The sequence below is a fragment of the Elephantulus edwardii genome, unplaced genomic scaffold, assembly GCF_000299155.1.
Source record: "Elephantulus edwardii isolate Elephantulus edwardi_28Jun2011 unplaced genomic scaffold, EleEdw1.0 scaffold00006, whole genome shotgun sequence".
Lineage (NCBI taxonomy): Eukaryota > Metazoa > Chordata > Mammalia > Macroscelidea > Macroscelididae > Elephantulus > Elephantulus edwardii.
Window position 1 is genome coordinate 25362995 of NW_006399756.1, and position 13785 is coordinate 25376779.

The 13785-nt window shown below is 42.1% G+C and overlaps 1 protein-coding gene across 1 annotated transcript in view; it reads right to left on the reverse strand.

Moving 5' to 3' along the window:
• SORCS3 (sortilin-related VPS10 domain containing receptor 3) overlaps positions 1–13785 on the reverse strand; it is an 839716-nt gene that overhangs the window by 88848 nt on the left and 737083 nt on the right. The window contains exon 14 of the mRNA XM_006879952.1: positions 1784–1891. Within this exon, the coding sequence (XP_006880014.1) occupies positions 1784–1891 (108 nt within the window). The remainder of the gene's footprint in view (positions 1–1783; positions 1892–13785) is intronic.

Consider the following 13785-nt stretch of genomic DNA (forward strand, 5'->3'; position numbering starts at 1 on the left):
AGTGCTGTATTAAGAAGACACCTTTCTTCCAAGCCATAGCAGAAACATCCAGAGAACCTATTGTCTCCAACTCCAGAAAATATAAAATACTCCCATTTCTGCTCCGTAGACTCCCTTCTGTCTAACGAAGCATTAGACATAAGTCCACCAAGCCAATCTGAGTTGGGAAAAGTCAGCTAGTATTGTCTGGTGTACCTTCCCAAAGGTCCTACTACACTGCCTGCACATAGAGGTGATCAACATGTAAGCAACTATAATGTGATACACTTTTAGAAAGTAGTATCTCTTGTGTGATTAACTGCCTCTAAAACCTGCTGGCTATGGGTTGGTTCCAATTAGATGATACATAACAACACTTTTAGAAAGTTGTTGTTATGGACTGACAAGTCACCTGTGACTCAAAGCAACCCTTTGTACATACAACAGCTCTCAATCCTGCACTATCCTGGGCCAATTTCATTGCCTCAGATACACTCATTACCCCAGTCACTGAGTCAATCCATCTCATCCTGAGTCTTCCTCTCTCGTGCTGTCCGTCTACCCTTCCAAGTATGATGTCCCTCTTCAAGGACTGACCCCTCCCAGCCATGTGCCCAAAGTATGTGAGACAGAGTTTCAAAATCCTTGCCTCAAAGGAACAGGTTGATTTCACCCTCTCCAGGATGGACCTGTTTGTTCTCTTAGCAGTCCATGGTATATTCAGTGCTCTCCTCCAACACCACAACTCAAAGGCATCAATTCTTCTAGCATCATTAGTCATTGTCCCGCTCTCTGATCTAATTATTATTTTTGTCTTATATTCAGATACTATATACCAGTTGACATTTTTCAACTAATAGAGCCCTAGACGTGTTCACAGTTTATGCCAGGAATTTGGAAGAGAGTTGTCTGTCTGACTGACTGACTGGAAGAGATCTCTATTTGATCACATGTCTGAGAAAGGTAAACCCACAGAATGTGGAAATTATAAAAATTATAAAATATCATTAATAACATATGCAAGTAAAATACTCCTGAAGATCGTTAAAACTTGGCTAGAACAGTAGTACATAGGCAGGGAACTTCCAGAAGTTCAACCTGGATATAGCTTTAAGATCTACCTCTTGAGCATGTGTTCTCATTATAAAGGACCAAAGACAGAATTTCCAAACAACTTAATCTGAACTGAACAACTATAGGCTGTGAGTGTGGGTCAGTCATATCCTAAGACTTTCCCATAAACATACTGCTCGATCTCAAACAGTGACTGTTTACTGACTTAATTCATCCAGACCCTTTCCCACTTACTGGACAGTTTTGGAAAGAGAGAAGGCAATTAGAGGACTGAGAAACAGGAAGCAGAACTGAGAAACACGTGTAGGAAGCGGGGAGTGTTACCACATGGAGATTGTAATCAATGTCACAAAACAGTACACATGCATTGCTGAATGGAAAACAAATTTGCTCTGGAAACTTACATCCAGTTTTAAACATAAGAAATATGGAGAGTTTTTGTTTTCCTAAGGTTTGGATTAAGTGAGAATGTGTTATTTTACTTTACTTTCCACTGGAAATCTCAATTTTTTTTCTACCTAGCCTCATATCAGTAGCCCTTTGAGCTGGTGGGTGCACGCCTTCTGATGCACCAATTGGAAGAATATAAATATTCCCACTTTATAAATGAGGAAACTTTAGTCCACAGATCAGAATACCCTTGTATAGGGCTATATGGAAAAATAAATGTCATTGCAGGAAGGAGACTCATTCTGGGCAGCTCTCTACCACAACAAATCAAAGTACTTACGTCATAATTTGGGTCTCCACTCCTGCCTCCACCAGAGCCCCGTCGACGAAGAGAGGGAGCGAAGTGAAACCATACTTGTCCCAGGAGTGGCCCTCATCAAAACTCACCCTGGTTTGGAAATAAGCACATGGAGAAGACAGCTGAAAAAAAACCCATGTTTCCTTGCAACCATTTTTCAGGTTATTAAATTCTCCTCTGTGTCTTGCTCTCTGGCAGTCTGGATTATCAAAAGGCATTAATCTTCAACATCTCCCTCATATTATTATGAAATTTGATCAACACTGCATTTCCTGGCCCAGGCAGAGACAGCACTAGAGCTGCACAAGTATTTCAGTGTCTGAGAATCGGGAAAAAAACAGCCCAAGTAGGAGGGCTTGGCGGATGGAGTGTCACGTTTCAAGCACTCAGAATGGAACCTGAGGTTCAATTTACAGCACAATCAATTCAGCCCTTAGAGTTTCTGACACAGATAAATTGAGTATTGTGGGGTGTACCCCATTGGAGGGGGTACGTGTACGTCTTTCAAAGCAAATCTTAAAAAAAAAAAAAAGCAATTTCCTATTTGTTCAGAATGGATGTTGGGATCTTTTTCCCTCCTGATGCCATTTTTAAGGGCTTTTAGGAACAAGTATTGAGTATGTGAGATGTAGCACTTTTCAACTATTCATCCAATGGCTGCAGGAAAGCCTGACCCTTTGTGGATCAGTGCCTGAAGCTTTTCAGAAAAACTGCTGCTTCTGGAGATGAGCCATTCCAAGGGCTTGCTTCCTCCCCTCACCATATATTAGCCCGTATTTCCCTCTATTACAACCATATATAAACAGGTACTTCTTTGCCTCTGAGTTCAGTAAGAGACACAGGACAAATACAGCATCTCTGGGAAGCTTTGCCTGGCACCCTCTCTTCCCCAAGACAGAGCTAGTTGCTTCAACCTCCGTGATCCTTCTGTTTCCATCACGCAGGATTAGCAGCACCTGCTATATGTTCACAGACCCTCCAGGCCTTCTCTTCTCACAGTGCTGAACACCACCTTCTTTTTCTTTTTTGTTTTATTTTTCTTTGTTTTATCTTTTTACTAGTTTATTTAAAAAACTGAAATACAAATTTGAACAAATTCTCTGAATGCTTCTAAGTAAATACAATTTTTTTATTAGAAAACAAACAAAAAAACCAAAAAATTTGAATGAATTCTTTCCATTTCCCTCACCTCCTCACCCATCATATGTACGTACAACCCAATGTTCAATCCCCCCTTCCCCCTGCACAACTCCTTAACTGATCATGACTCCCTCAATTCAAGATAGTATCAGCTCTACAGTCATTCAGGATTCACGGTCAGTAACTGACCCACTATTACTACATCCATATCTTTATTACAATGCTTCCTATAGTACATTATATATCTTTTAGAATATTTGTTTATCTCTCCCACTATAAGGTGACAATTTTGAGGTTAAAGATCACACTGTTTACTTTGCATTTCTATTACTTAGCAGAATATCTGGCATAGGCTTGTAAGATCTTCTTGTTGTTGTTGTTATGTGCCATTGAGTCGCCTGCACCTCATAGAGACCCTAGATATCTTAGCTCTGAAATCTGCTCTATCCTGTGCCAGTCGTATTGTCTCTGAAAGACCTAATCCCATTTCTCCAGTCACTGAGACAATTCATCTCATCCTGAGTCTTCCTCTTCTGCACTGTCCCTCTCCAAGGACTGGTCCCTCCAGGTCACCTGAAAAAAGTATGTGAGACGGAGCCTCAAAATCCTTGCCTCCAGGGAGCAACCTGGTTTCACCCTCTTTAGTACAAACCTGATTGTTCTTCTAGCAGTCCATGATATGTCCAACAATCTTCTCCAGAACCACAATTCAAAGGCATCGATCCTTTTCTTATCATCCTGAGATATTGTCCAGCTCTTGGATGCATAGCAAGCAATTGCAAAGACCATGCCTGGATCAGGCACCCCTTAGTCTCCAGACTGAACACTGCTTCTCTTCAGTACTCTAGTGAGGTTCCTCACGTCAGACTTTCCCAAAACAATTCATCTTCTGATTTCCTGACTGCTGGTGCCAAGAGTGTTGATTGCGGAACCAAGCAAGCTGCAGCTATCTATAATCTCTTCTCCTTCCATAATGGAATTGCTAATTGGCCCACTGGTGAGAATCTTTGCTTTCTTGATGTTGAGCTTCAATCCATATTGAAGACTACAGACCTTGACCTTCTTTTTGCTGTATTGTCCTACTCACTCATATTCCATGCTAGGGAATCAGAATCAACTTCAAGCTGGCCCTGCACTGGGTTTCAGAGGCTGTAAACTGCATGGAAGGAGACAGTCCTCTTTTTACACTGAAGCAGCTGGTGGATTGGGAGGCACCAGAGAGGTGGCTCCTTTGAGCGGGCAGCCCAGGTTCCTAGGGACTGTGACACCAGAGCTTGCTGCCTGACACTAAATAGATGTTCAATGAACACGTGAGTTCAAAACATAAGGCATGAACAATGACATCTTCTTAATCACCACATCAGGTTTCAAGTGGTAGAGATTATGGGTACCCAAGACCTGATGCAGGATTCTCTTTCTCAACCACAGTCAAATGACCAGCATTTTCTCTGCATCCTCCTCTTTCCTTGCTGCCAAGTCCGCCTTGATTCAGAGCTGACCCTCCGTCAGATTTCTAATTCTGTAAACATTAATGGGAAGAGGTTGCATAGCTTTCTCCCATAGAGCGGTTGGTGGATTCGAACCGCCGGAGCAATGTGGTCTTTAGGTAAGCAGCGCACCTCGCTATGGTCAACACCACCTCAACTCTCATGCGCATGCTCACATCTGTGCAAGCTCTATAGTCTCAGTCTCTCTCTCTCTCTCTCTCTCTCTCTCTCTCTCATGCGCATGCTCATATCTGTGCAATCGCTATTCTCTCTCATGCGCATGCTCACATCTGTGCACTCTCTGCCTTCTTCCTTAATTACACTGATTAAAAAGCATAATAAACTGGCTATCTTTACTCCACTAAAGCCTCCAGTCTTACAAACAACCACTTTGGTATTCACGGTATATTATGAATAGTTTCCAGGTTATTAAATTCGCCTCTGTATACCCACTAATGAAAAATGAACAATTTACATTAAAATTTCTATAGATCCCTAAAGTATCAGCTTCTGTCTTGATTTTTAAGAACTTGGTAATTTCAGTCCTTCTTTATAATAGGCTGGAAGGATAAATAATCATTTAAGTTGACCTTAACAAAAGTAGGCGGATTTTAATTGCTTTTCTTGGAAATTGGTTTCTCCTTCCAAAAGTCAACACAAAGACATGGCTGTGAATAGATTTTACATCTCTTGTCATGTGTCCCAATGGTTTCTATAATGAACACAGTGGCTTCAGTGGGCCACAGATACAAATTTGTTAACTTTGGGTGATCTCTCCAGGAGATAAGGAGGGATTAGTTTAATTAACTAATGTATTGGTTACCACTGACAGAGAACTACCAAAACTACAAGCTGGGTTTAAAAGAGGCCGTGGCACTAGAGACATTATCACCAATGCCAGATGGATCTTGGCAAAAATCAAAGACTACCAAAAGAATGTCTCTTTGTATTGCATTGACTACGCAAAGGCATTTGACTGTGTGGATCACAACAAATTGTGGCTAACTGAGGAAAATGGGAATCTCAGAACAGTTGACTGAGCTCATGTGAAACCTATATTCAGACCAGGAAGCAGTCCTCAGAAGGGAGCAAGGCAACACTGCATGGTTCAAAATCAGGAAAGGAGTGTGTTAGGGATGCGTCCTGACTCCGTACCTTTCCAATCTTTCCTGTATCTTTAATATGGATTGAGCTCAACATCAAGAAAACAAAAAATATTCACCACTGGGCCAATTCACAGCACCATGATGGGTGGAAAAGAGACTGAAGTTGTTAACATTTACAGTTTGGTCAGCTCCACAATCAACACTCTTGGCACCAGCACACAGGAAATAAAAAGACAAATTGCACTGGTAAAATTCCCTGTCAAGGACCTCTCCAGAATACTGAGAAGCGACAGTGTCAGTCTAGAGACTCAGGTATACCTGACCAGGCCATGGTCTTTGCAATTACTTGCTATGCATCAGAGAGCTGCACAATGACTAAGAATGATAGAAGAAGAATTAATGCCTTTGAGTTGTGGTGCTGAATAAGAGTCTTGAATATACCATGGATCGCAAAGAAAACAAACAGGTCTGTCCTAGAGAGAGCGAAACCAAGTTTCTCCTTGGCATCTAGGACTTTGGAGCTCTATCTCTTATACTTTGGTCACATGGCCAGAAGGGACTGGTCCTTGGAAAAGGGCATTATGCTCGGAAGAGTTGAGGAGCATCACAAGAGAGGAAGACCCTTGATGAGATAGATTGATAACACTAACCAGGGCAATGAAGGTTGATATGGAGTCAGTGAGACAGGCTCAGGACAGGGCAGGCTTCAGAGCTGTTGTACAAAGGGTCTCTATAAGTCGCAGGCGACTCAACAGCACATAACAACACTGGTGACTGAATATATTAGTCCTTCTGTTAAGTCAGCAGAAACCAAAGTGAGGTGATGGACTAATTAATCTCTTAATGATTTCTCAGATTCTCCTTAATCTTGAAGGTCCATTATTAGCACTAGCGGGACTAGTTGTAACATCATCAGCATCTCAGGAAAGAAAGAGGCTTCATTCACATCACTCCATTATCAGGCAGAACAGAAGACAGACTTTGCACAGTGAAGATAAAAAATTGAAGAATAGAAAAGATGGGACCATCTAACATTCTGGTTCTGAGATGGAGGTTTCTAAATGAGGTAAGCAAAGATGGGAAGGAAAGTGGTAGAAAACCGAAGGCGAGGAATGAATTTAGTTTATAAGGATGATGTGGAATCAAGGGCACTTTGGTGACCTAGGAGGTAGGGAGTTTCACTGCCAACCCAAGAGCAATGTTCAAATCCACCACCCACTACATGAAAGAAAGATGGGCAAACTACGCCTGTGTGATTTATTATTTTTGAGTGTGTACTGTCAAATCAGATCTAACTGGTACAGGAGATTGTTTCTCCTCCTCCAGCAGGGCATCAGTGGATTCGAACCGTGTACCTCTGGGATTGTAGAGCAGCTTCTTGCCAATAGGCCACCAGAGCTCTTGCCTGTGTGATTTACAGCCTCTAAAAACCCAAGGGCGGGTCAGCTATGAGTCAGTTCTGACTTGAGAGCAATGAGAGAGAGAAAAAGGATGAAAACAATTAGAAATTCCCAACACTAGGCAGGAAACATACCATATACAATAACCCCTAAGAGTCAGTGACCCACGTAAGAGTCAGTGCAAGCAAGGAAAAAGATCCTTGAAGAAGAAACCCAGTGAGTCTCCTTTATGGTGTCTGATGGCAAAGTTTGCAGGGAATTACGCTGCAAACTCAAAGTCTGTGCCTCTCTGGCGTTTCAAAGCCACCAGTGGCTCAGTGGGCGAAAGGATGGGTAATCCGCTCCCACGTAATCCATAGACTCAGGAAACCAAGGGCCAGGTATGTGACCACACTGACTCGTTGGCAATGAGTGCTGAGGGCCCAGGATTCTGCCATTGTGATTGACTTCCTGAGCTCAGTTATTCCTCACAATTACCTCAGGCTGAGGAAACAATTAAAAGACAAAACTCTCTAAAGGAATTCAAACATACTAGAAAATGTCATCTCTCCATATTTGAAATGCTGCTATTTGACGCTGGATGGCTTCCTATCTGTGAGAGCTACTCCCTTTGAGGACTGGGAGCTTTAAAATGTTCTCAGTTAACGAGACTGAATGGAATCTGTACAGGACCCACCTCCCTCCTTCTCAGTTCAATAGCTCATTAATGGCCAAGACAGAGGAATTGAGAATCCCTTATTAGGTCCACATGTGAAATTAAAATCCTAAGACTGCCAATATTGGCAGCTTCTAGCTTTCAAACATCTGTCTTATAGGTTACTACTTGTTCTCACTTTGAAACGACTGAACCAAACTCTACTCACAACTTTTCCCTCCCAGCTTTGAAATCACTGCAAAGGAGTCAAGCCTTTTCATGCGCTGAAGTAAGGCTATCAGAGACATAGGAACCCACTGCAACTCACCCACATATATTCCACAGAGAGACTTAAAGGCACAGATAAGAAGCGTTCCAAGGAATGCTTGAAGTAATAGAAGACGTTACTAAAGAGTTAAATGTATGGTGACAGAACGTGTGTTAGCGTACAGTTATGTCCCATGGGACTTGTAGTGACTGGTTTTCAGAACTAGACCATCCAACCTTTTGGCTGAGACATCACTGCTGCTGTTGCTGCTGCTGTTGTTATGGGCTTCTGAGAGAGAACAACTAGTAACTGCCCCTCCACTGGGTCTGCAGAGGCTGTCAATCACACAAGAGGAGTGTGCTCCGGTTTTTTCTCCCTAGAAGCAGCTGGTAGCGTCAATCCACCTACCTTTGGGTTGGCGGCACAACTTTTTACCCACTAGGCCAGCAGAGCTCACTGAGACACTTTCAGGTAGACTCAAGTCTCCAACTTTCTAGTTAGAAAAACAATCCCATTAACCCTTTGCCTCACCCTGAAACTCTGGTGCTCCAAAGATCAGAAGGAGAGCCGTTCCACAGGAAGATCTAATGTGAAATGAAATTGCCGTCTGGGAATGCCATAAAGATGGGCAATGATTAGGGCTTTGTGGCAAAGAACACAAGGAAATTCAGTCAGGGGAGGGAAGAAAAGGATTCAGATCTTAAACGATGTTTTTTCTGCTATTGAAATGGGGGAGAGATGATTGGATTTAAACTTTGAAAAGTAATTTTGTTTGTTTGGTTTTTTCCTGTTGAATGAATTGTTGCAGTTCAATGTGAACGAGGCATTTGTAAATGAGAAAGTACAATATGAAGACCGGAGAATGTACGAGGTAGCGTAAAGAAATCTGTGAGTCTGTTTTCAGGCGGGGTCAAAGGATTTACTGACAGGCAGTATGCAGGGGAGGTGAGCAGGAAAAGGAAGTCACAGACAACATGGAGTTTTTGCTTGAACAACTAACACAGGGAAAGGAAAAGAATGAAAGAAAGGAGGACTTCGGTTCATTTGCTCTTGTTCTGGTCCATGCCAGAATGTGAACTTGTAGATGTGAATGTTACAGACACTGTCCAAGAAACTTCAGGATGGGTGGACACAGATTTCTGCAAAGCGATCTGAGGAGGTGGGATGTAGATTGTGAAGTCACTCATAAGCCAACACCAGCTGAAAATACAATCCTAAAGTAAGTGGGTGGCCCTGTTCCACAGGTGGAGAAAGATTAATGATAAACTCAACCTGAGAAGGAACTGGCTTCCTTGTCAATGTCGAGTTAAATATTTTCTAGGCATATGAGGGAGGTAATGAAGCCCTTCTGATTACTGCACATGCTCACGGGTGCAGCGTGTGTATCAACAAGCATTCTTCTACCAGATCCTAGATGATATGTTCAATTCCAATCATTGTAGCAAAGCTGGCATTGTGATTAAAGGGGGAAAAGAGATGGTACTAGACATACGTTATATGAACTGAAAAGAATTCAGGGACAAGGATGCTAAGATTGAATAACTGCCACTGAGAAAGTTTACTCTTAAATGAGGACAAACTTTCAAATTAAATAGTTATTTGTTGTTTTGCCCCCACCCCATCTGCACCCTTAAGTGGCTGGTAAGTAGCCCTGGTGGAGGAATGGTCAAGTGGTCAGTTCAAACCGCCAAAGGTTGCCAGTTTGAGCCCACTCTGTGTGTGGTTCTATGGGAGAAAGTTCTGCTGCTCTGCTCTTGTCAGTATTTCCCTGGAGAAAACCCTTGTGCACTGTTAATGGGGACATCATCAGATGGAATTAATTCAATGGCCCCTAACAAACACCATTAGCGGCATGAATGAGATCAGAAGAGAAGGTCACTGGATATGTAAAAAAGGTCTTTAAAAAGATGACAAATTTTCCATTCGTGGAACTTTTCTAAAGAGAATTTTTGTACACAGTTAACGTAAAGAACGACCTTCCCCCATTCTGTTCATGCCAGCCCCTGAACTGATGCTGGGTAAACAAGCGATGCTCAATAAAAGTGTGAGAAATAAATGAGCAAATGCATAAAGCCTCTCTTCAGTAGGCTATTTTGTTGTTTTCCAGAACATAGAAAGGTTGGGCAAAGAAATCACTCGAGGTCCTTTCCAGCTGTATAATTCTGCAAATCTGGAGCAGACTAATTCTGCATAGAGATCCAGGCAGTCAACCAGGGATCAATGGACAGAAACTACAAATAAATTCATTAGAGCTCAGCATGAAAAATCCTACCTTTCTAACAACTAATGTTGTCACAGAAAAAGAGAACTCCCTCTCTTGAGCATTCAGGATTTGGAAAGAACTGCAGTGTTCCAGTGAAGGAGGGAGGGGGACCCTCTGGGGTGTCACAGAGGTCCACACACACCAGAAAGCATGACCTCTTAGACTGTTACTACTCCATGTACCAATGACTTAGTCACACTGAGATGGCTTAGGATACAGAGATGAAAATCTTCCAAGAACAATCTCAGAAGACCTGCCCTCCCCCTCCAGCTCCCAGGAGTCTCCAGTACAGAGAATGATAAGGGACACTGAAATCACTATTTCTGCCTCTGGTGAGGGATACTGCTGTATTTATTTTTTTAAAAAAAATCAAATAAATTAAGCCGTCCTATTTTAGCTACAGGGAATTATTTTTTTAAATCTATTTTTTATTCATTTTAATGAAAATTTGCAGAGACTTTGGATTTCCATTCATTCATTGTTGCACTTTTCTCCCTGCCCACCCCTCCCCCCAGTACACTCTTTTCTTTGAAAAGTAAAAGAAAAGGTCCCCCATTGTTTTACAATCCCTCCCCCCAGGTCCACTCCATTATGCAGCCTTCGTTCTGGACTCCTGTCATGACAATAATACCTAATCCCATTTTTATAATAGCACATGCTCTTTGCCTCTGTGAGGAGGTTATCCCTGGTACTCTTGTAACTGTGGGGATGCTTCTCTGAACAAAGCCCAAGTGCCCATTCTCATTTCTAGAATAACCCACCCCAACCCATAGCGACTCTGTGGGACAGAGGAGAAACACCCCACAGGGTTTCTAACACTGTCAATCCTTACAGAAGGAACAAACGGCCACGTCTTTCTCTCAAGGAGTGACTGGTGGGCTGCAGCTTCCTACCTATGGATTAGCAGGTGGCGCACTTACCTTTCATCACTGAGGCTCCTTTAGAGAGAACAAAGGACTACTGTATACAGACATTATTATAGAGACACAGCACTAGTAAAACCTGTATGAGGATCTAACGGGGAGCAGATAGGTTAGGAGGGGGGTAATCATAGGGCTGCACAATTTGATGGGTGGAGGGAGGGGTGGGTAAAGGAAATGGGAAAGAAGAGGTGTGAAAAACAATGAATACAAACCTTCCAAGTAAACCAGTATAAAATAAAAATTATATACATATATACATGTATATATAAAAGTGTGTGTGTATGTATATATATATATATATGTTACTGCTGTGAGGAAGACTTGAAATGCATACTGCAGAATATCTCTATAAATAATATACTTATAAAATATACATATTTAATACTACATATTATATATAAATCTATCTATCTATCTATCTATCTATCTATCTATCTATCTATCTATCTAATGTTTTCATCTCTGTTCCCAAAACATCCTATTGAAAGAGTCACTGACAATCCGTCAGATCTCAGCAAACAGTGGAAGGCCCAGTCTACCTGCCAGTCAGGCTCTGACTATTATTGTGTGTTTTCATGAAAGGCCTGCATTCCATGGGGTTCATTGTTCGTTTCACCCAATGCTTCTAAGGGACAAACGTAACACTCCACAGAAGACCTACCTGCAGTAGCATCCGGCTTTTGCTATGCACGCACCCAGACGCACACAGTCACAAACAGATGGGCTCATTTGTATGCTGTTTTGTCTTCATGCATATCTAGCTAACTATCATTTCAATTTGTTGGAAACAGCATGCTTTGTTAGCCTAGCTAAAGTCCCCTCAGCTTTTCAATTTATGACTCCTGTATTCTCAGACAGGAAATGTAGCTATGATTTAAATGGGAGAGTCACTATCCTCTCGATAAACAGGGTCTGTAACAATGGATTACATCATAGACAGTGAGGATGGTGCAGGATAGGGCATGGCTTCGATCTGTTGTTTATGAGGTTGCTACGAGCTGCAGTCAACTTGACAGTACCTAACAGTGGTACAGTTATATATGTATATAATATATAATAATACATGTATATAATATAATATAAATAATAATATAATATATAATATAATTAATATATAATAATATAGAATGCCCAGTGTTGGGACTGACCCACTGTTGATGAGTCACTGGGTTTTCAGAGTCCAACTACCTGGGAGGAGATTACATCTTTCTACAACAGAGCAGCTGGTGGATTCAAACTGTATGCCTTTGAGTTGGCAGTGCAATTCCTTTCCACTAAGCCACAAGAGCTCCCTATAGCCAACACCACAACTCAAAGCCATTCATTCTTCTTCTGTTATTCTTATTCATTGCCCCACTATCAGAAGAACAGAAAGTGACTGAACAAACCAATGTGTGACTCAGGCGCACCTTAGTCTTCAAACTGACATCATTGCTCCTCAGCAATCTGGAGAGGTCCCTGACAGTGGACTTGCCCAATGCAATGCACCTTCTGATCTCTCCTGATGACTGGTATCAAAGTTATTGATTGTAGAGGCAAGTAAGATGAAATCCTTGACAATTTCAACCTTTTCTCCATCTATCATGACGTTGGTTGTCAGTCCAGTGGTGAGGATTTTTAACTTCTTGATATTGAGATGTAATCCATATTGAAGGCTGTATTCACTGATCTGCAGCATGCCTTTTAAGTCTTCCTCACTTACAGCAAGCAGGATTGTAGAGTTTGCATAATGAAGGCCTTTCAAGTCTTCCTCACTTACTGCAAGCAAGCAAGACTGCAGAGTCTGCATAATGAAGGTTGTTGATGAACCTTCTTCACAGAATCCAGCTTCTCGAATGATTTGTTAAGAATATAGATTGAAGGGGTATGGAAGAAGAATACAACCCTGACACACACCTTTCCTGATTTTAAACCATGTAGTGTTCCCTTGCTCTGTTTGGATAATACCTTCTTAGCTCAACTATAGGTTTGTTGTAGTTGTTGTTGTTAGGGTGCCATCATAGTGAGTGTGACTCATGGTGACCCTATGAACAACAGATCTGAACCCTGAACCCTGCCCTGTCCTGTGCCATTCTCAATCCCTGGCACAAGCCTATTGCTGCAGTCACTCCCAATCCACCTGAGTGAAGGTCTTTTTCTCCTTTGCCATACCTCCACCATTTCAACATGATGTCCCTCTCTAAGGAACAACCTTTCCTAGTAACATACCCAAAGTATGTGACATGAAGCTTCGTCTTCTTTGCCTCCAATGAGCACTCTGGCTGCAAGACTTAACTGCTCTTTTGGCAGTCTATGGGATATTGAGCATTCTTCTCCAAGACCACAACTCAAAGGCATCAATTCTTCTGTCTTCCTTAATCACTGTCGAGATCTCAGATGTGTAGCAAATACTGAAGAGACCATGACCTGATTTAGGCACACCCTAGTCCTCAAACTGACATTATTACTCCTCAATAACACTCGTTGTTATGTGTTGTAGAGCAGCCTTCGACTCCGTGACCCTGTGTGCAATAGCTCTGAACCCTGCCCTGCCTTGAGCCAATCTCATTGTCTCCAACACACCAACTCCCATTACCCCAGTAACCATGTCAATCCATCTCATCCAGGGTCGTCTTCTCTTGGACTGATGCGCCACCCTTCCAAACAAAATGTCCCTTTCCAAGGACTGGTCCCTTCTGATAACATGCCCGAAGTATGTGAGGTGGAGCTTGAAAATCCTTGCCTCCAAGGAGCAACTTGGTTTCACCCTCTCCAGGAAAGAAC